The 24,153-nt window shown below is 39.3% G+C and overlaps 2 protein-coding genes and 1 long non-coding RNA gene across 3 annotated transcripts in view; 1 reads left to right on the plus strand and 2 right to left on the minus strand.

Moving 5' to 3' along the window:
• Positions 1–1,803: 1,803 nt before the first annotated feature.
• LOC117964792 (macrophage mannose receptor 1-like) overlaps positions 1,804–24,153 on the plus strand; it is a 121,375-nt gene continuing 99,025 nt past the window's right edge. The window contains exon 1 of the mRNA XM_059010535.1: positions 1,804–2,102. The gene's annotated coding sequence lies outside the window, so the exon portion shown is untranslated. The remainder of the gene's footprint in view (positions 2,103–24,153) is intronic.
• LOC131709008 (uncharacterized) lies at positions 8,264–14,052 on the minus strand. The gene is made up of 4 exons (XR_009311345.1): positions 14,015–14,052; positions 13,892–13,933; positions 12,462–12,550; positions 8,264–12,230 (listed from the first exon to the last, which is right to left on the minus strand). It is a non-coding gene; the product is annotated as an uncharacterized LOC131709008 (long non-coding RNA).
• The window catches only part of LOC131696692 (putative C-type lectin domain family 20 member A), a 39,572-nt gene continuing 30,511 nt past the window's right edge, over positions 15,093–24,153 (minus strand). Inside the window, exons 3-4 of the mRNA XM_059010665.1 lie at positions 15,881–16,222; positions 15,093–15,190 (exon numbers count right to left, since the gene is read on the minus strand). Coding sequence (XP_058866648.1) covers positions 15,093–15,190; positions 15,881–16,222 — 440 coding nt within the window. The remainder of the gene's footprint in view (positions 15,191–15,880; positions 16,223–24,153) is intronic.

Below are 24,153 nucleotides of genomic sequence, written 5' to 3' on the forward strand. Positions count from 1 at the left end.
ATATCAAGGGGTGCGTTAAAGACCGAGAGAATTGGAGAAAGCAAGAGTGACAGAAGGGTGTGTGTGTGAAGATTGAGCGAGTGGTAAAGGACAAGAAAACAAATACTAATTGCAGTCATTTTATTTCATTTTTGACTCTGTTCCCTTCCCTCACTTTACAATTTAGCTTTATTGATTTGAAGTATTGTATAAAAATGGCTTGAGCTTTCAATTTCATCTACTCACAGCTTCTCATTTCTGTTCCAGAAGAACCTGAAAACGCTACAATAAAATACCCAGTACACATGCACAGTGTAGCAAATCCATCATTTAAAATCTCCTTGATTTTATAGCCAACAAAAATAATCTTAACCCCAGTCTTTAATTGGTAGTTTTCTCTTGATTAGAATGTAGAGACAGCTAAACAACGACTAACATTTAAAGGGTGGTAGAGCTTTGGAAAGTAAAAACCAAAAACTTCAAGGCCTATTTATAATATACATTTTTTTTGTTTTTTAAGGTTAAGGCAGGACTACTTCTCAAACTCATGAGTTCATGCAAATCACTGCATACTATGCGGTGTTGGTGTGTCTATGTATGATGATTGTTTGGTAAGTTTTGCTTTAAAATAGAGACTTTCAAGGGGCTCCTGAGTGGCGCATCTGGTAAAGGCGCTCTGCGTGGAGTGCAGGATGCGCCCTATAGCCTGGAGATTGCTGGTTCGTATCCAGGCTGTCATTTGCCAACCGGGAGTTCCTAGGGGGCGGCGCACAATTGGCCAAGCGCTGCCCGGGTAGGGAGGGCTCGGGTCGGCATGGTAATCCTTGGTTCACCGCACACCAGCGACTCCTGTGGCCGGCCGGGCGCCTGCCGGTCTCCTATGGAGCCGTTCAGATCTGTGTTGTCCTCCTGCCCTATTGCTCTGCTGGCTTCGCTGTGGACCTACAATGCGAGGAAAGAGGGCTTGGCAGGGCACGTATCGGAGGATGCTCGTGTCTGCTGCTGTTTTGCGAGTCGACGTGGGGCTTGACCCCTTTTTAAAAAAAATCACACCACTGAAAAAAACAAATGAAAAATCAGTTAAAAATCACTCCACTAACTTTAACCAATCAAACAAACAACATTTGCATATGATTAGAGTAATGGCAGCTCGAGCAACTTCTGGCAGTTGGCGACGCTGAGTTCGGTTGTAATTTGAGCGCGAAAAAAGTTAGTCTAACAACAGTGGTACAGAAAGATACTTAAAAAAAAAGGGAAACAAAACATGTGCGAGTGGTTATATTATTTTATAGGTAATCAAACCGTTTGGCAATGTTAAAGTGAATTTAAAAAAGACATCTTAATTATTCATGTCGCAAATATCAAACACTTGCCTGACACACACTGTGGTAGTCACCTCGGTCTTCTGTATCATTCTCGCCTGTTCTCTGCACAGCAGATTCTTGAGGGACGCCAGACTCCATTTCACACCGCACATAGAGATTATAGATAAATTAAAGATAAAATCTTAATCGTAAAGCCAAGATTTAAAAAAAAAATAGTGACGCACCAGCTATATCGCAAACTGTAACTCAGCGTTTGACATGAACCTGACCCGCCAGATAGGTCACTGTGGTGGGGAGGGGAGGGGGTTATCTTTATGAGTGGGTAATAGGTTTGAGTTATGTAACTGATCTATAATACTGCTTAGAACGCTACAATAAATTATTAACATTCATTAATTACAGTACCAGTAACTGATTTAGCCAGTCAGTATTGTTAATTTGCCAAAAATCACCCCATCACCCCTCACATAAGTGGGATAGTCCTACTGTTCAATGCGCGCGAGCAGCGATACATCAGCACACCAGCTCGAGCTCAGAAAATTCAAACCGTCGAGACGCTCGACCGCTCTCAACTGCCATTGAAGAGCTACTGCGTGAGAGATAATGTCAAATAAGAGGCATGTTTGCGTTATTTGGGCGAATACAAATGAGGTCAGGATAACTACTGAACATTTTGACAAAGAGAAAAGCCTGCTGTTGGATTCGGAGAGGGTTGGGCTGGTAGAGCACGGATTACTCGACATTAAGAAGCCCAAAGACAGATGGAGGGCTTACCTGCCAGAGACTCGACACTGTGTGGTAAGCAACGGTACATCACAGTAACCTTTTGTTGTGTTGTATAGTTTAATTAGTACTTGAATTGTAATTAATTTAAATATATATACTTTTTTTACATTATCTTAAATGTCTATATGGCTACATCACTTCATACTTTTAGCTGTATAAAAATAGCAACTGCGGTACAATAAGAATTTAAAATTGAAGCAGCCTCCGTTTGTATTTATTTAATTCAAGTAGGTCCTAAACGAAATTAATCAGAATGACAAGTGTCATTTTGAGGTGATAGAATCATATAAATATCTTCGTAGGATACTGAACGGTAGGTTTTGATGTGTTTGTTATGTTTATGTAACGGATGTGCAATGGTATTGTTTATTTTTTTGAATGTAATAAGTTTTATTGTGTGATTTTTTTTATCATTTTTACTGTTGCACTGTCCCTTTAAACCCCAGGGAGACTATTCGTCTCCATAGTAACTGCGGTGCTAATTCGTAATGGGGCCAGCTGTATAAAAACAGGTGAGGTTAATCAGCCAGAGAGAGATCGGGGTTGAGAGATTTGTGAGCTGAGATCACGGGTCGGGGAGCTACTGTTTGGAAAGGATTGTAACCTTTCAAGTGTAATACTGAGGCGCTAGAAGTTCATGGTAAACTATTACTATTCATATTGAATAGTTTGGTCCGCTCTATAGTGGAGTGGTTTCAGTGAAGTATCCCCCGTGCTCTTAGACGTCGGTCGCAATTGTATGGGTTTGATTACAAAAGAGAATGTGCATTGTCTGTATTCTGAGTTTGTAATTACGATCGTGTGAATTTTGATGTCATATTTGAGCGCTGTATACGAATTTCTTTTCTGTGTTCGTTGTTGTTTTAACTTTTAGAGTAGCGTCTTTGTCCTGATTATTCCAACTGTAATTGTGTATGTGTTTACAATATATAGTTATAAGCGGCCTGTTAACTTTTGATTGCACACTTGCACTTTATCAACCTGTGTATTAACTAAAATAGCGGCTACTGGAGTGTTTAGGCATTTTTTTAGGTTGCATGAAGTTTTCTGTTTTTCTATGCAAATCACGGATTTTTTTTTTTTTAAGTGTTATTTAAGGTTTTATATTTTATTGTTTGGAACTGTTTGTGGAAACCACTATTTGCTTTGAAGGGTGTTATTTAAAAGTGTTTAAGATTTTACTTTTGGAATTGTGCTGTGAAAATTATTATCCTTTTTTTTTTTTTTTCTTCTAAAGAATGAAATTGCAAGGGGCAGCCATAATGTAATATAAAGTTCTGCCACAAGGCCCTAGCCGTTGTAACTGCAGTCTGATTTCTAGTAGGTACTGCAATGGCATATCTAGTAAAATGATCAGTGATCATTAAGATATGTTCATGGCCACTAGCTGCTTTTTCTAAAGTAAGAAAGTCCATAGAAACTAAATGGAGAGGTACAGATGTAGTGATAGGCACTAATGGGGCATACTCTTGGGGAGTCTTCCGGGTGCAACACTGCTGAATATCAGCCTGCATATTAGTCTTCAAGCTTCAAGAAACCATTGAGTATGCTTCCAGTTGCATTTTCCTCTTACGGAACTAAATTAATTAACTGCAACACATTCACATAGCATCAAACTATTAATTGTTTAGTTTGCACACCTTGCGTGTAAAATAACTTTTTAGTGAAACTTTTTTAGTGTTGTTTGAAGTTATTGTGAAGTAAACTTGCTACATCGTAACAATATACTGTTAGTAAGCTTAGCTTGATCCATTCTAAGATTTTCTGCACCGTTTCAGTTCAGGCTGTGTGTGTGTGTGTGTTAGCAAGCTACTTGGTACTCTCAGCCTGCTTTGCTTTGCTGCTGCGTTGTGTGTGTGTGTGTGTGTGTGTGTTAGCAAGCTACTTGGTACTCTCAGCCTGCTTTGCTTTGCTGCTGCGTTGTGTGTGTGTGTGTGTGTGTGTGTGTGTGTGTGTGTGTGTGTTAGCAAGCTACTTGGTACTCTCAGCCTGCTTTGCTTTGCTGCTGCGTTGTGTGTGTGTGTGTGTGTGTGTGTGTGTGTGTGTATAAGCAGTGTCACATTTCACTGGCCCTGAAGCTGCTTTAACGCAGTGTGAGAGCTGTGACATGCGTTTTATGCTTTAGTCTAAGTGATTGACTTTCTGACACTTGTCTGCTGTGAGGTACAAAATAGTCTAAGTTGCAGAACCCCATAAGCATATCTGCTAAATAATCACATAGGAGCCGTTCTAGATCTCCCCCTGCCCCTCTCACTACAGGCAGAGCCGGTGACGGGTTAGAATGTAGCAGCAGCGGCAACACATGAGCTGCAATATGCGGATCCACACCATAAACATCACACACAAAGAAGCAATTTCTCAAAACCCCTACCACCGCTCCTACTTCCCAGCCCGGCATCCATGTCCTGAACATCCTCCCAGCTCTCCCTCGTTCTTCTTCATGAAGCTTTATAAAGTATTCAGCTACAAACAAATGGGCTAATTATTCAATTACAACACAATTTTCTTGCACACATTCACATATGCTTGAAAAAAAAATTAATATAAGTGCAATAGAAAAACGACAACTTAAATTATCAACACAAAAGAAAGTGTAAAGAAAGCTTAGCCCTGTTACAGTTTCTAACACACTAGAGAATTGTGGAGATGTGTTGCTGTTTGACAGCTCGTGCAGGGTAGCGCTCTGTTGCTGGTATTAGTGAGGGCGTGTTTCCCATATCACAGGGCTGTGTGATATCAACTGAATGAACCCATTGAAAACATTGCTCACCAGTTAAAATATAATACAGGGTCTATAGTGCTGTAATATAATGCAGGATCCTTAGTGCTGTAATATAATGCAGGGTCTATAGTGCTGTAATATAATGCAGGATCCTTAGTGCTGTAATATAATACAGGGTCTATAGTGCTGTAATATAATACAGGGTCTATAGTGCTGTAATATAATGCAGGGTCTATAGTGCTGTAATATAATGCAGGGTCTATAGTGCTGTAATATAATGCAGGGTCTATAGTGCTGTAATATAATACAGGGTCTATAGTGCTGTAATATAATACAGGGTCTATAGTGCTGTAATATAATGCAGGGTCTATAGTGCTGTAATATAATGCAGGGTCTATAGTGCTGTAATATAATACAGGGCCTATAGTGCTGTAATATAATGCAGGGTCTATAGTGCTGTAATATAATGCAGGGTCTATAGTGCTGTAATATAATACAGGGTCTATAGTGCTGTAATATAATACAGGATCTACAGTGCTGTAATATAATGCAGGGTCTATAGTGCTGTAATATAATGCAGGGTCTATAGTGCTGTAATATAATGCAGGATCCTTAGTGCTGTAATATAATACAGGGTCTATAGTGCTGTAATATAATGCAGGGTCTATAGTGCTGTAATATAATACAGGGTCTATAGTGCTGTAATATAATACAGGGTCTATAGTGCTGTAATATAATGCAGGATCCTTAGTGCTGTAATATAATACAGGGTCTATAGTGCTGTAATATAATGCAGGGTCTATAGTGCTGTAATATAATACAGGGTCTATAGTGCTGTAATATAATACAGGGTCTATAGTGCTGTAATATAATGCAGGGTCTATAGTGCTGTAATATAATACATGATCCTTAGTGATGTAATATAATACAGGGTCTATAGTGCTCTAATATAATGCAGGATCCTTAGTGCTGTAATATAATACAGGGTCTATAGTGCTCTAATATAATGCAGGGTCTATAGTGCTGTAATATAATACAGGGTCTATAGTGCTGTAATATAATGCAGGGTCTATAGTGCTGTAATATAATACAGGGTCTATAGTGCTGTAATATAATACAGGGTCTATAGTGCTGTAATATAATGCAGGATCCTTAGTGATGTAATATAATGCAGGATCCTTAGTGATGTAATATAATACAGGGTCTATAGTGCTGTAATATAATACAGGGTCTATAGTGCTGTAATATAATGCAGGATCCTTAGTGATGTAATATAATGCAGGGTCTATAGTGCTGTAATATAATGCAGGGTCTATAGTGCTGTAATATAATACAGGGTCTATAGTGCTGTAATATAATACAGGATCCTTAGTGCTGTAATATAATACAGGGTCTATAGTGCTGTAATATAATACAGGATCCTTAGTGCTGTAATATAATGCAGGATCCTTAGTGCTGTAATATAATACAGGGTCTATAGTGCTGTAATATAATGCAGGGTCTATAGTGCTGTAATATAATGCAGGGTCTATAGTGCTGTAATATAATACAGGGTCTATAGTGCTGTAATATAATGCAGGGTCTGTAGTGCTGTAATATAATACAGGGTCTATAGTGCTGTAATATAATGCAGGGTCTATAGTGCTGTAATATAATACAGGGTCTATAGTGCTGTAATATAATACAGGGTCTATAGTGCTGTAATATAATGCAGGATCCTTAGTGCTGTAATATAATGCAGGGTCTGTAGTGCTGTAATATAATGCAGGGTCTATAGTGCTGTAATATAATACATGATCCTTAGTGATGTAATATAATGCAGGATCCTTAGTGCTGTAATATAATACAGGGTCTATAGTGCTCTAATATAATGCAGGATCCTTAGTGCTGTAATATAATACAGGGTCTATAGTGCTCTAATATAATGCAGGGTCTATAGTGCTGTAATATAATACAGGGTCTATAGTGCTGTAATATAATACAGGGTCTATAGTGCTGTAATATAATACAGGGTCTATAGTGCTGTAATATAATGCAGGGTCTATAGTGCTGTAATATAATGCAGGATCCTTAGTGCTGTAATATAATACAGGGTCTATAGTGCTGTAATATAATGCAGGGTCTATAGTGCTGTAATATAATGCAGGATCCTTAGTGCTGTAATATAATACAGGGTCTATAGTGCTGTAATATAATGCAGGGTCTATAGTGCTGTAATATAATGCAGGATCCTTAGTGCTGTAATATAATACGGGGTCTATAGTGATGTAATATAATACGGGGTCTATAGTGCTGTAATATAATACAGGGTCTATAGTGCTGTAATATAATACAGGGTCTATAGTGCTGTAATATAATGCAGGGTCTATAGTGCTGTAATATAATGCAGGATCTATAGTGGTTTTTTATGAGGCATTCTGGGAAATGTAGTCCTGTTCTCTTTAAATGTTCAGGACTACATTTTTGCTTTTCCTCCAGTTATTTCCATACTCTGTTCATTTTTAAAGGGTACAAACTATACATTATTTGGGGTTCTATATACCTCCCCAATATAACTTTCCCCCATATTTATCACACTTGCTTTTTTTCTAAGAATTGAATCTATTGAAAATACAAATAGAAAACGGTGATGTAAATACCCTCTGTGAAGCACTCAATATTTGATATACCTGCAGCTTATAGTGACTAATAACAATGATATGGACTAGCAGATTGATTCATGAAATTGTTCCTGGGGGATGTACACAAAGTGGACTGTCAGCTGTCTTCTTTGCTGTGATCCAGTATAGAATGCACGATAGGGCAGCAGTGTGGAGTAGTGGTAGTGGACTGGAGGGTTGTGGGTTCAATCCCCAGTGGGGGACACTGCTGTTGTACCCTTGAGCAAGGTACTTTACCTAGATTGCTCCAGTAAAAACCCAACTGTATATATGGGTAATTGTATGTAAAATAATGTGATATCTGTATAATGTGAAATAATGTATAATGTGATATCTTGTAACAATTGTAAGTCGCCCTGGATAAGGGTGTCTGCTAAGAAATAAATAATAATAATAGGCTTAGATGTGAAAAGATTTAGGGAAGAGTTACAAACACATTGAATGTAGGTGTAATAATACATGGGTGTGGAAAGCTGCAACCTTTTATTAACAAGCTCTACCATTGAAAAGCAGGCCAGGGCTCTTCTCCAGCAGCTGTACCCTCTCTCCTGCTTGATGATGTCATAGAACCCCTTGCTGGATTGCTCTTGTAACTCGCTGCAACCTCGCTCTCTCACACACACACCAGAGTGCTAGAGCATCCTGATTGTTCAAACCCCTGCTTTGTTCTCGCTTTGTCTTGTGACTGTTTGTTTCTTGTGACATGATTATAGAAAAGGATCGACAGTTCAGTCAGAGGATTGCAAATCTAACCAAGTGACAATACCCAATAAAGAAGCGAGAGATTCAGATTAAAACTTTATTGAAACAATTCAGCAAAAAATATTAATAAATACAGAGTATGAACAGTGAACCAATGCCTTGTTTCTCATACAGTTAGTTCAGTATTGATATTGATACACAGCAGAGAAGCCCTGAACCCAAGCGTTAATGACTGAACCCCATGTTTCATTGTATCCAGCAGACTGCACAGTGAATCGGGTGGACCTGACTGTGTGGTTGTGAACTGAACACGTTTTTAAATTCTTTGTATTATTCTCATTTTAATTTTGCATGATCAAGATCATTTTCATTGTCTGTCTGATAAGCAATTAACCCTGATTCTGAAGCATCAAGACTACAAATAATGGCATTATTGTTTTTTTATCCCACCCACCCCTGTAATGTTTTGTGGTGCCCCCTATGGGATTGTACAGGAACTTGCAAGGTGTACATGTATTCCGTCATGCCTTTGTAAAATGGCCCACTTCCTTTGTAATCACTCTGTATATATTGTATTGTTTTGCTTTTTTTACATCATAAATAAAACAAACCCAAAAGCCTTCATATAATCCCTAGTAACTATTATAATATAAATTAGAATTAGTGTGAAATATACCCATCACCTTGTTATCAATCAGTGTTTTAGCAGTAACTGAGTTATGTAACCAGGAGGTCCCCGGTTCAAATCCCACCTCAGCCACTGGCTCATTCTGTGACCCTGAGCAAGTCACTTAACCTCCTTGTGCTCCGTCTTTTGGGTGAGACGTTGTTGTAAGTGCCTCTGCAGCTGATGCATAGTTCACACACCCTAGTCTCTAAGTCACCTTGGGTAAAGGTGTCTGCTAAATAAACAAATAATAATATGTAGATATATAGATAATGGGCTCTCTTTCATATCTTGTCTTTTCGTAGGTTTTTGTGAATTCGTTGACCTCCCCGCGATGTATTAAAGTCGTTTTCACTCCTGTAACTTGGTTTCATCCCTGCTCCAGTAATTTTGTTACGACTGTTCGTTTCAAGGTACTTAAGCATGCAAATGTACGAATCTCGTTCTAATGTTGAAGTTTCGTGCTGCGCTTGATGTGTCATCAAGTTTTGCTGATTTACAGCAGTGTTTTGTGTTTGTTATTTTACGCCTGCCTCGCACTGGCGTAGATTCAACAAGCTGTTCGTAAGTCAGTCTGCCTCTGAGGACATTTAGTAACTTAAAAAAAGAAACCAAAAGTATTTATTAATAATCTATTAAATAACATTGTCAATAAATACATGTTTTTTTGTTTTGGTTTATTTTATATTTGAATGTGCTTTATTTTAAACGTAATTTAACCCTTCCTGATCTCCGTGTTGCCTGCAAAGCTGACAGCAATGAATGGTGTTATTGCAGCTGCAATCAAACTCGCTGTGAATGCTGTGCTATTTATTACAATCCGGCAGATGTTGCCTCTGGATTAATTGCAGGTGCATATTTCAATATGAGTTGGAGTTATTACAGTTACAGTATTGCAAATAAACTCTGAGCAGCACCAGTGCTGCCAATTTGGTGAATTTGTTTGCTTAGTAACGGGCTTAACAACCACAATGTAAACGCACCAGCTACATGACAGTGGTGAAGTTGATTTGAAGTTTCAAAACAACTTAAAATATGAAGCTGAAGGGTTAACCTTTCCTTTAACTGTAAACCTTAAATAATTTGTGAAAACCAATACAAATTGCGCCAATGCGCTTTTTATACAGGGATGAACGAGGAAGCTGTATTCACAGCCATATGATATTATTACATTTTACATATCAACCGTTAAACCAGCGTTCTGTTTCAGGGCTTTTTTGATTGTTTTAAACTCAAATATCTTGTACTTTTATTTTTCAATAGGTGTGCTTAAAATGTAATACAACGTCCTGCAAAGCTATTTCTTATCAATATATGCAATGTATTCGGGGGGGGGGGGTCTGTGTACTGTGATCGTTTTCAACTTTTGCTTTAAAATGTCGACTTTCAGATCTTAAGAGTTGGCAACACTGAGCAGCACAGAGCAAAATCCACAATACTGTACTTCAAGATCATCATATTCAACCCATCCAGGACCAGGGCTGGAGACCTCTGATATAGTGCAGACAGCTGAAATACGCCAAAAAGTATTTACTTGGGTACCCTACTGTATGTACTGGACTTTCCCTTTGCACAACTAAAATTATATACATAAACCTTTAAATTTAAGCACTGAACACATATGGAAGCTTGGGGTACAGACGAGTAAAAACATGGTAGCGACTGCAGAATTATCATGCAAATGTACCATGGTAAACTTCCATATCTAGAAAGCGGTTCATTTTATTCCTGCTTTCTGTTTTTGTGGACCCTCTCTCTTAGAGCTACATGTTTGTTTTTTTGCTTTGCCAGGGTCTGTTTGCGCTACACATTATTACATTGTAATGTTTACTTTACTTCCGGAAGCACGTTCTAAATCACTGCAAATCCATTTATATTGAGATGCAAACTCCGATCTCTCCTGTATAATAAGCGGTAATTTAGGCTGTTCATAAACTTGCTGTGATTTTACATTAGAACATTGCATGCAGAAATTCTACAAAGGACGGAGGCTAAGAATTCACAGTATTTATGAACAAATAGGCAATATTAGTACAGAGCCCCATATCTCTATCTATATTTAAATAAATCAAATTAAAATACACAAAATTTACCCATCACCGTGTTACAAAATTAGTGTTGCACCAGTAACTAATGTAAACTATTATTATCAAATGAAAATATACCCATCACCCAATTATAAATCACAGCTGCACAAATAGGTAGTATAAAATTAATTTAAAACTAAAACGGACAACAGTGGATCTACACACTGCTGTCCTGTCACTCTACATGCTTGTGTTTTTTGTAAATACAGGCTGATTATAAAGACCATAGGGGGCGCCACCAGTCTTAACATATGCTGCAGCAGTCCTTCCATTGCTATAGCAGCTCCAGTCCTGAAGGGCCCCTCACCCAGGTGATAATTAAGGACATGGTTGAGAAGGGCCAGTGTTACCGACCCCCCCTGCACCAGGGCAACTCGTCTCGCTTACCCAGCCTAGCGTGAAGCTCTCCTGACAGCTCAGATCAAGAGCTGTCGATGTCACTTCACGAGCGGATCATGTGCAAAGATATTATCCGCCATGTTACTTGACCCTGTCTATCTGATGAGCAAATTACCCTGGTTCCTTGTTTTTAAAGTTCTGTTGCATAAAGACTTTACAAATAATTGCAGTAATGTTTTGTGGCGCCCCCTATGGGTTTGTACAGGAACTTGCAAGGTGTACATGTATTCCGTCATGCCTTTGTAAAATGGCCCACTTCCTTTGTAATCACTCTGTATATATTGTATTGTTTTGCTTTTTTACATTATAACAAATAAAACACAAACCCAAAAGCCTTCATATAATCCCTAGTAACTATTGTAATATAACTTAGAATTCTTTGTGAAAACAAAATATACCCATCACCTTATGTTAGTGTTGTAGCAGTAACTGAGATACAGTATATAGATAATCTCTATATTATAAATCAAATTAAAATACCCAAAATATACCCATCACCCAATTAAAAATCTGAGTTACACAAATAATGTAAAACTATTTTAAAACTAAAACCAACACCTCAAAATAAATCTTACTAAACCCCTCAATTCAGCTAATTTAAATTATAGTTGTAGTCACTAATATAACATTCACAGGCACACTCAAAAGCCTTTATTAACCCCTAATCCTACTCTGAATCTGTCGTACCATCTCAAACTAATGCTCCCGTATACCAGCTTTTAAATGTGTTTTTGAAGAAGTTTGAGTTGTTAATAAGAGATCAATGTTGGTGTCTCACGGCTCGGAGCACTTCTCCTCCTTCTTCTCCTCTTCCTCCTCCTTGTGGAAAATCTGTCCGTCTTGTTTTCTCCAGCGCAGCTTAACCCCGTCCATTGGAAAGTTCTTGGAGAAGTGCTCCCGAATCTGAAACAGCAACACAAGAAACACAGTGTTATCACAGAACACATCTCTATCTCTTTATTTCTCTCTCCCTCTCTATCCCCCTCTTTCTAAGTGTGAAATGAGAATACATAAAGTGAACATTTGGGGCAGTGCCTTCAACAGTCTTATGGAAATGAGACCAGCCGATTAGTTTGATACAAAGTCCAGTACACAGGAAGCAGTGTTGGGTTTCTGAAAGGGAATGTCACCTACCTGCTCTAAAAGGGCTTCGCTCACTTTGGGGTCTTCAAGATTCATTCCTGCAGGTGCGTTTAATTGGACCCTTAATGTTTCCATCTTATCTGTGCAGACAAACAGAAGAGTTCACACAGCCATTAAATAAACACCATGTAAAACAATAAGACCCCACATAGTGTGCAATGTGCTGCACAGAATGTGAGTTAAGTGCAGGGCTCAGGTGGGGTGCTGGTACCTAGAACACAAGAAGCAGACTTACAGAGGTAGATTTTCAAAGAAAAGTGTCTAGTGTTGGGGCAGTTTTCAAAAGTATTAAACAGTTGCACATTAGCACCATTTCAATGCATGCTAGTGTAGTGATGGCTTTCTGCATGAGGTATTAATTATGTTATTAATTATAAGTTTTACTAATTCAGTTTAATATGCTTTTATATTAAGTTTCTATACAGTATTGTGTAAGTTTTGAGTTCTTTCATTTCCCATCAGCAAAACCAGCTACGTGCAGTTTTTTATAGCCTAACACGACTCAGTCACACATAGGAGGCTGTGTGGTCCGGTGGTTAAAGAAAAGGGCTTGTAACCAGGAGGTCCCCGGTTCAAATCCCACCTCAGCCACTAACTCATTGTGTGACCCTGAGCAAGTCACTTAACCTCCTTGTGCTCCGTCTTTCGGGTGAGACGTAGTTGTAAGTGACTCTGCAACTGATGCATAGTTCACACACCCTAGTCTCTGTAAGTTGCCTTGGATAAAGACGTCTGCTAAATAAACAAATAATAATAAAAGCCAAAAGGCAGGATATTAGCAGAGATAGTGTGAGATGGGGGAGGGGAACTGAAAGACAAGGTGGATACACCCTGTTAGGTACAACGTGGTATGCAAAGCTCCCTTTTCCCCATCAGAGGGAATGTGCAGTGATAGAGTGGAAACACCTATCATTGGACAGAAAAAGACAAATGAGAGTGGAGTCAACAATTGTTTACAAAGGTATAAATATCAAACATTCTAAAGTTTGGTCAGTCTTTTCATCTCTTGAATTGACTCCATGGATATCCATGCTTTCTAATACAAACATATGCACTGAGCTGTACTGAGGCCTTGTCCAAAGTCAGTTTAAATCTCGTGCTTATATGATTGTATTCCCATATTTCTTGTATATAAAGTGTTTTTGAATCAAAAACCATTTGTCAGCTTAATTTTTTCACTACTCTAGTTTGTCTCTTATTAACATTCCCATGTGTGGATTGCAATGCACGGACATGTCTACAGTAAGTAGTCCAGACATCCTGAGTTACACTGCAGGTGCCTGGTGTGAGTCCTTCAGCTTTCACAGTATTGTTTCTGGAAAGTTCCACACAAATCTCACATGGCTTCAACAGGTCGAGTGGTTCACATGGCTATTCCTGCTGTGTGCTTTGAATGAAACTGAACTGTTTACACTCCATACCTTCAGAGAGCGTTGTTGAAGGAGGGTCTGAGGGGGTTGGATCTGTAGAAACAGATGAATCAATAATGAATAAATTACAATAAATAAAATAAATTCAACTGAATGCAGGATCTAACTACATACCTTCAGAGAGCCGTGTTGAAGGAGGGTCTGAGGGGGTTAGATCTGTAGAAACAAATGAATCAATAATGAATAAATTACAATAAATAAAATAAATTCAACTGAATGCAGGATCTAACTACATACCTTCAGAGAGCCGTGTTGAAGGAGGGTCTGAGGGGGTTAGATCTGTAGAAACAAATGAATCAATAATGAATAAATTACAATAAATAAAATAAATTCAACTGAATGCAGGATCTAACTACATACCTTCAGAGAGCCGTGTTGAAGGAGGGTCTGAGGGGGTTAGATCTGTAGAAACAAATGAATCAATAATGAATAAATTATAATAAATAAAATAATTCAGTAATTTATTAGTCACATTTCTGCTGTGGGCTTTCAATCAAACTGAACTGATTACACTCCAGACCTTCAGAGAGCGTTGTTGAAGGAGGGTCTGAGGGGGTTGCATCTGTAGAAACAAATGAATCAATAATGAATAAATTACAATAAATAAAATAATTCAGTAATTTATTAGTCACATTTCTGCTGTGGGCTTTCAATCAAACTGAACTGTTTACACTCCATACCTTCAGAGAGTGGTGTTGAAGGAGGGTCTGAGGGGGTTGGATCTGTAGAAACAGATGAATCAATAATGAATAAATTACAATAAATAAAATAAATTCAACTGAATGCAGGATCTAACTCCATACCTTCAGAGAGCCGTGTTGAAGGAGAGTCTGAGGGGGTTGCATCTGTAGAAACAAATGAATCGATAATTAATAAATTACAATAAATAAAATAAATTCAACTGAATGCAGGATCTAACTCCATACCTTCAGAGAGCCGTGTTGAAGGAGGGTCTGAGGGGGTTGCATCTGTAGAAACAAATGAATCGATAATTAATAAATTACAATAAATAAAATAATTCAGTAATTTATTACAGTCACATTTCTGCTGTAGGGTTTTAATCAATCTGAAGTGATTACACTCCATACCTTCAGAGAACCGTGTTGAAGGAGGGTCTGAGGGGGTTGCATCTGTAGAAACAAATGAATCAATAATGAATAAATTATATTAAATAAAATAATTCAGTAATTTATCAGTCACATTTCAGCTGTGGGCTTTCAATCAAACTGAACTGATTACACTCCAGACCTTCAGAGAGCCGTGTTGAAGGAGGGTCTGAGGGGGTTGGATCTGTAGAAACAAATGAATCGATAATGAATAAATTATAATAAATAAAATAAATTCAACTGAATGCAGGATCTAACTCCATACCTTCAGAGAACCGTGTTGAAGGAGGGTCTGAGGGGGTTAGATCTGTAGAAACAAATGAATCGATAATTAATAAATTACAATAAATAAAATAATTCAGTAATTTATTAGTCACATTTCTGCTGTAGGCTTTCAATCAAACTGAACTGATTACACTCCATACCTGCAGAGAGCCGTGTTGAAGGAGGGTCTGAGGGGGTTAGATCTGTGTGAGGATGAAAGAAGTATCATTCATGCATTGTTTTAATGTATTGTAATGAAACTGTGTCTATGCTGCTTTCTCCACCAGGTCAATGCTCACAATGACATGCTGTCTCACTCATCCTGAAGGGATCAATGTTTTTGAATCAATACAATAAATACCCAATCAGAATGTATTTTACAGCACATGCCTCTCCTGTGTAACAATGAGGGGTAGCTGCTCCCTTCTCACACACTCTTAATGATGGGGCTGGTTTCTGGTTCTTCATATGTCTGGGCTACACCCTTCCCTGCTCTGGGGGTCAGACAGCTACTGTAGGATCAGATGGACTGGGCCTCTGAGTCCCTGCTCACAGACTGGGGTACAAACACTGAGCTAAACAAGAACACAGACTGAGCCGGGATCCTTACCATCATAGCAGAAGAAAGGATACAGAACGCTGCAGTCTTTGTCACCCCATGTGCCACTCTTGAACATCCTCACACATTTCTCTTTGCCTACCACATTGTCTGGTTGCCCAGTGTTCCAGTAGTGAAATGTGTAGCTATCCCCCTGGTGTGACCACTTCCAGGGCTCATTGAACAGGCCTATCCAGAAGGGCTTGCCCTGCGCTTTCATCACTAGGTCTTCATTTTCACTGGCATTCTTTATACTGACGAGGTCGGTGTGGTGTTCTCTACAGTACTGCTGAGCTTCAGTCCAGGTTTTCAGTTCTTCAATCAGGGTGTATCTCTCAGTGATGCTGCTGGTCTCTGTAAACACAAACAGCAGATGAGAGGCTTGGAGCTGTGGAGGTGTGGTGGATCTGAACTCAAAACTGTGTGTTGTCCTCAATCAAGCACATTTTTGTGTTTATTTACATATATGGGGCTAAGTTCGCAGAATGTTGTTATTCCAAAAATAGTTGTATAATTTGGGGCTGGTTAAAACTATTTAAATAACACAAGGAAAAGTCATGTATTTGTAAGTGATCAGCTGTATAAAAGTATATTAGACTCCCCAGAATTACCGATTTGTCAGGTGTACTTTAACCCAACACTTTGGCTCACAGTGTCCTGTGTGGTTGACTGCATTGTGTTGAAATGCCAGTTTAAGGAGATAAAGGGTATTAGGAGGTGACTCTCCTGAGTGTAAGCACCTGTAGCTCATCCCATGAGCCAAGCAGAGGCTGTGAATACACTGCTCAGATGTTTCACTTTCTTATCACAGAATTCAGATTCTGACAGCTGCCATCAGCATGCATGTCATTGTGATAGCATGTTTCAGATTATAGGTCAGCTGGGACTAGCAAGAGTCTACTGCAGTATTCAGAGATTAGTTTTCATAATTGCAGCAGTTAAGATAGACCTGTAATCAGTTTAATAACTTTGCATTTAATAAAGAACAAGTCCAAACACAGGGGAATGATGTATTATGTATACATACACAGTATAAAAGTGCAACTGTTTATTCTTTTATTACATTTCACACAACAATAGACTAAATGGTGTCATTTTACAAAAACAAGACAATCTTTACAGTCAAGTCAGTGGAGGCTGGTAACCAAAACAAATGAGGCAGAAAAAAGGCAGAGGGCTTGGGGTCCCCTTCAGCCCCCAGCAGCAGCAGAATCTTATTATTGTATTCTGACTGACAATACTTCCCATATCTTCTGGTTTTACCCAATTTGGTTGTTAAACACATTTTCTCTACTAGAAAAATAAAATAAAACATTAGCCCATCATAGCTTATTCTAATAAACATAACTGTTACACACTGCCAGTGTATGTTTAAAATGCACTGTAAACATTAATATAGCATTTCAATTTAAATACCACCAACAACATACTTTGCATAAAATATTTTCTAAACAAAGTTAAGGCAGGAGAAAGGCAGACAAAAATCAAGCACATCCTATCCGCTTAAATCAATGACCAACAAAATATACCGTTCTGTATCAGTGGCACAACTACCAACCCTCTGTTTCATCAATCTGACATGCAAAAAAGGAGCTATACTTTGTCCACGTGAGCTGATTATTATTATTATTATTATTTATTTCTTAGCAGACGCCGTGACTGCAGTTATGCGTCCCAAACGGAAGAGGGCACTATAACGACAGTCAAGGTCAACCACCACACGGCAGAGCCTTCACAGAGAGGGCGCTATTATTACCATTAATCAGTCATTTAGCAGACGCTATTAGAAAACAGGTTTTCACTTTTCTTTAAAAAAAAAAAAAAAACACAACACTAAAACCTACATTTACCCTGAACTTGTAATGATTTGTCGGGTACCCTTCTGCTGAGAAATGTTCTAGGAAAATAGTGTCAAAAATGTTCATAATTAGAGGAAAAAAAGACTATCAAACAAATAATGTTTTTTTACTTGTCAGAGCTGCTTCTAGTTTATCGTGACAGTGCCAGATATCGGAATGGAGCGCTATTACTGAACTGTGCGGGTCAATTGCAATGAAATGAAAAGAACAAGCTGGTCTCACAAGGGAAACGTTGACACAGTAATGTCTTGCCGAGGCTCTGGACACGTGACTCAGTTAATGTTTTGCTGGATCTACCAGCATGCTTTGCGGCTACATTACCACAGAACCCCAAATCTGTGTCTAATGGTACCTTTTCAGTTCTGTATTGTTTTCAAACGATCATTATTCAACATATTATGATTATGAATGTACATATTGAATGTGTTCTTAAAACGTATTACACGTGTGGAGAGATATAAATTATGATAGGTATGACAGATAAATTATAAATTTGGTATGATCTAATTCTGAAATGAACACACTGCATCCATGGGGTTGTGTCACAAAGACGGCCGGAGTGGGTGGCGTCAGACCAGAAGCAGGAAGTAAACAGACAGACACTTGGAGTTTGGTGGAGCTGAGCGAATGGTTTCGCTCAGCATTTAATAAAACAGCACAGAAAATAAAAGGTTTGAAACAACAAAAACACAGGACACGGCACTATACGCCAAAATAAAGAGACAAACAAAACGTACTACACTTAACAAACGGTGCACGGAGACAAACAAACACGGTGAGTACAAACACTTATATTTACGATCTCTTTCACTATTTAGTTTCTCCTTCTCCACACCCGTTCTCCACTCTCGAACACCCAACCCTGACTGAATGAAATGTGCGTCTATATATACTATTGTGCTGGGATTCAATTACTAATTAATTATTCACTTGAATCCCAGCACGTGAATTAATTCTGTGCAACCCCGTGCTCACATATTACATTTAACCAGCACGTGAAGTGATTTGTGCTCTCCTCGTGCCTAAATACAAATCTACACTTTTTAAATACACGTGAAACAGACCCGTTTATATCCCGTGTACCAATGACTATACACCAACATTAACACACGCACGCAACATACAACACATAACACACACACACATAATATGCACACAGGGGCGGGGCACATTGCCACAGGTTGTTGACAACAAAACCTGAGTTTCAGAATTTTAGTTTTTGTACTTAAAATATAAAAGTTTTTGTTCCCAACAAGCCCATGGATGCAGCGTGTTCATTTTTAAAAAACTGACATCAATTAGGTCATGCAAAATGTATAATTTATATCCATCATAATTTATATCTATCACATTCAGTATGTACATTCATAATATGTTAAATAATGATTGTTTTTAAAAAAGAAATAGTAACGAACTAAGCAGCTCCACATAGTCCCCAGCTGCGTATTAAAATTTGTCTCAATTGCAACGAACCCAAAGTAACTTCTGCTGCCCTCTAGAGGATATTAAAACACAATGCTAAGTATGTCCAGCAAGTTCTGTGGTATCGTACTACCTGGAACAAATATGAAAAATCCCAACATGTACTGACAACTTTTATGAAACTGAACTTTTCAAAACCAAAAAATATATAAAATGATTTGAAATTTTCTGAAAAAAAAACTGTCAAAGCGTTTGCAACAAAACCAGTTTCATCCTTATTTAACTTGTTCAACTTAAAGTAGGGTTATTTTATATATACAAAAGTAATACATAATTCCAGTACTTTTCCCAATGTCTCTGCTTTCAGCCTCTTCCACAGGGAAGGAAGCATGTAATCTGCTTCCAAGTGTATCCCGTGCAGCTGTGCGCTGCAGAGTCTCTGTGAAATCCTTTCAGCCTCTTCCACAGGGAAGGAAGCATGCAATCTGCTTACAAGTGTATCCCGTGCAGCTGTGCACTGCAGAGACTCTGTGGAATCCTTTTAGCCTCTTCCACAGGGAAGGAAGCATGCAATCTGCTTACAAGTGTATCCCGTGCAGCTGTGCGCTGCAGAGTCTCTGTGGAATCCTTTCAGCCTCTTCCACAGGGAAGGAAGCATGCAATCTGCTTACAAGTGTATCCCGTGCAGCTGTGCGCTGCAGAGTCTCTATGGAATCCTTTTAGCCTCTTCCACAGGGAAGGAAGCATGCAATCTGCTTACAAGTGTATCCCGTGCAGCTGTGCGCTGCAGAGTCTCTGTGGAATCCTTTCAGCCTCTTCCACAGGGAAGGAAGCATGCAATCTGCTTACAAGTGTATCCCGTGCAGCTGTGCGCTGCAGAGTCTCTGTGGAATCCTTTCAGCCTCTTCCACAGGGAAGGAAGCATGCAATCTGCTTACAAGTGTATCCCGTGCAGCTGTGCGCTGCAGAGTCTCTGTGGAATCCTTTCAGCCTCTTCCCCAGGGAAGGAAGCATGCAATCTGCTTACAAGTGTATCCCGTGCAGCTGTGCGCTGCAGAGTCTCTGTGGAATCCTTTCAGCCTCTTCCCCAGGGAAGGAAGCATGCAATCTGCTTACAAGTGTATCCCGTGCAGCTGTGCGCTGCAGAGTCTCTGTGGAATCCTTTCAGCCTCTTCCACAGGGAAGGAAGCATGCAATCTGCTTACAAGTGTATCCCGTGCAGCTGTGCGCTGCAGAATCGCTATATAGCATATGAAAGAAAAGTTGTTTTGTTTTTTGTTTTTTCTATTTTTTTAATTCTACCCAATTTTTTTTTTTTAAGATTAAAAAACTTTAATTTTCAGGACGTTTCGGGGAAAAGCCCTTCAGCTATTTAAAAAGAAAAGTAAAACACAGAAAAAGTAAACAATCAGGAAATATTATTTAACACGTCGCAGGGCCAAAAAAATAATAATTAAGAAACGAAACATGGAAAGAAATAACTAACAAAATAAATTCACTGAGACCAGTGCAGGTGTCATAACCAATATGACAGTGCCTCCCGGAGGCATTATAAGATAGAATAAACCCATCCAATACTGCCTCCCCGTACGACAGTGCCTCCCGGAGACATTATAAAATAGAATAAACTCATCCGATACTGCCTCCCCGTACGACAGTGCCTCCCGGAGACATTATAAAATAGAATAAACTCATCCGATACTGCCTCCCCGTATGACAGTGCCTCCCAGAGACATTATATAACAGAATAAACCCATCCGATACTGCCTCCCGTATGACAGTGCCTCCAGGAGACATTATAAAATAGAATAAACTCATCCGATACTGCCTCCCCGTATGACAGTGCCTCCCGGAGACATTATAAAACAGAATAAACTCATCCAATCCTGCCTCCCCGTACGACAGTGCCTCCCGGAGACATTATAAAATAGAATAAACTCATCCGATACTGCCTCCCCGTACGACAGTGCCTCCCGGAGACATTATATAACAGAATAAACTCATCCGATACTGCCTCCCGTATGACAGTGCCTCCAGGAGACATTATAAAATAGAATAAACTCATCAGATACTGCCTCCCCGTATGACAGTGCCTCCCGGAGACATTATATAACAGAATAAACTCATCCGATACTGCCTCCCGTATGACAGTTTTATAATGTATGTAAAGTTAGAAAACTCAACCCCTGAAATGGCACATCTTAAATATTAATATATAATTTTATAAACAGGCCAATTTCAACCTCTTTCCAAGTTGCATAGAAAAAAAAAAACTTTGGATATTGTAGTGTAACAAAGTTGACTAATAATAGCAGTCAATTGCCACAGCTAAAATAATTATGAAAAGGGGCCAAACAGAGGCTACCAAAAATAAATTTATTGCTACTGAGGAAATGGACAAAAGTTGTCTGAATAACATCCTATAGCAAAGTTTTGGAAGGCAATAAATATCACTAGAAATAAAGAAACCACAATAACAGTCCTGATCAAACAAAACAAGAAAGGCAATATATAAATCACAAAAAAAACAAACAATGTCCCAGAAAAATCCTATGCAAACATCCCAAAAATAAAGAGCATGAATGGCCATTCAGAAAAAAAAACTGTAATCCAAATAGAGAAACAATTGAAGAAGATCTCACCCTGGCTGATCTTGATCCGGTGCTGGTTCTGTGAATCTGCAATGCAGTTGTTGTAAATCCTTTGAACAAAAAAACTGGCAAAAACTGGCAAAAACAAATGGGAGAGTGTGCAGGATAAAGTTCTGCCTCAGAGTTGCAGAAGAGCGGTCATCACTCTTCTCCCTAAAAAGGGAGATTTGTGTAATATTAAAAACTGGAGACCTGTGTCGTTGCTCTGTGCCGATTATAAAATCCTTTCCAGAGCCCTCGCAAACCGTCTCAGGACTGTGATAGGGCGGGTGGTACAAGGAGACCAAACATACTGCGTTCCAGACAGATCAATTTTCGATAATATCTTTTTAGTCCGAGATATACTGGCAACCTCCAAGCTTTTTGGTTTCAATGCAGGTGTAGTGTCGTTGGATCAGGAAAAGGCTTTTGACCGGGTAGATCACCTCTACCTGTGGAGGGCATTTAAAGCTTTTGGGTTTGGGACCGGATTCTTAGAGAAGGTTCAGCTGCTCTATGGTGACGTTTCCGGTCTATTGAAAATCAATGGTGGCTTAAGCGCCCCTTTCCCCGTTCAGAGAGGTATTAGACAGGGGTGTTCCATGTCTGGTATGCTCTACGCTTTAGCAATAGAGCCTTTTATAAATGAGCTGAGGAGGGTATTGACTGGACTGTCCATTCCTCAGTGTCCCGGTAAACCAGTGAAGGTAACAGCTTATGCAGATGACATTGCTGTATTTGTTAACAACCAAACTGATGTTGACAGTGTAGGCAACTGTCAAAGACTGTTTGAGAAGCTGTCATCTGCTAAAGTAAACTGGGATAAGAGTAGTGCAGTGCTTCTGGGTGACTGGAAGTGTTGTCGTCCTCCATTTTTACCTGCTGGATTGCAGTGGAGCAGGGGTGGGCTCCTTTATCTGGGTGTCCATCTTGGGGATGACAGCACAGTGCAGAGAAATTGGGAGGGGATGGTGGAGAAGGTGAAAGGCAGGTTACAGCGGTGGAAATGGCTGCTTCCGCAGATCTCCTATAGAGGTGGGGTACTTATTATTAATAACTTGGTGGCCTCTAGCTTGTGGCACAGGTTCATCTGCTTGGAGCCCCCACAGTCATTAGTGAAACAGGTTCAGGCTGTGATGCTGGAGTTTTTCTGGGATGGGGTGCATTGGATCAGACAGAGTGTGCTGTACCTGCCTCTGGCTGAGTGGGGGCAGGGACTCATAGACCTTTCTAGCAGGACAGAGGCTTTTAGGTTACAGGCCCTGCAGAGGCTGCTGTATTGCACGGAGGACCTCCCGTGGAGGCAGTTTGCCTGTGCCTTCCTGCAGCAGGTGGGGAGGCTGGGTCTGGATAGGAGTCTTTTTTTGTTAGAAATGGGTAAACTGGAGATGGACCGACTGCCAGATTATTATAGGAGCCTGTTGAGGGCATGGCAGTGGGTGCGTGTTGAGCAGAGGGGCACTGAAAACATTAGCCTTGATTGGCTCCTAGAAGAGCCGTTAATATATAATACTTTCTTGAAGTGTGATATTGTTCAGTCTGCTACTTTTATACATAGGTTAGTGAAGGCAGGTGTTGTAAAGCTTAAAGCCCTTTTAGATTTCAACACCTACAGCTGGGTGACTCCTCAGTGGTTAGCGTCTGCCCGCACATAAAGTCAGAAAAAAACAACATATGAATCCAAATATGATGGGAGACTACATTTGGGGGCTGATTCGTGAAAGTGATTTACAGTATAATCGTAAATCTCAAAAAACTACTCACTTCTAAATCTTTTGTAGTCATTTTTGTATTACTTTAGTATAAATACATGTTAATTTGGATTCATATGTTGTTTTTTTTCTGACTTTATGTGAACGAAAAGACACAAATTCGCCCGTTTTCTCATTGGAAATAGGTAAATTTCAAAATATCACTGTCCTGGTCACAAAAGTAAAGTTTGTGGGGAATAATAGCCATTTTCTATACTTTTGAGGCATAAGCAATTAGGAAATAACACTTACTACCCAGGAACAAAAATTGTGTTACATAGTGTTATTATTATTATTTATTTCTTAGCAGACGCCCTTATCCAGGGCGACTTACAATTGCTACAAGATATCACATTATTTTTACATACAATTCATACAGTTTATGCAGTTGGGTTTTTACTGGAGCAATCTAGGTAAAGTACCTTGCTCAAGGGTACAGCAGCAGTGTCCCCTACCAGGGATTGAACCCACGACCATCCGGTCAAGAGTCCAGAGCCCTGACCACTACTCCACACTGCTGCTATTAGAGGAAAAACAGGCCCATAGAAGGATATTACCATGTGGCGGAGTGTCCCGTCCCTATATATTTGTGCACTGTTCTTGTATTATTGTTTGCGGTGCGG

Source organism: Acipenser ruthenus, chromosome 41 (assembly GCF_902713425.1).
Source record: "Acipenser ruthenus chromosome 41, fAciRut3.2 maternal haplotype, whole genome shotgun sequence".
Lineage (NCBI taxonomy): Eukaryota > Metazoa > Chordata > Actinopteri > Acipenseriformes > Acipenseridae > Acipenser > Acipenser ruthenus.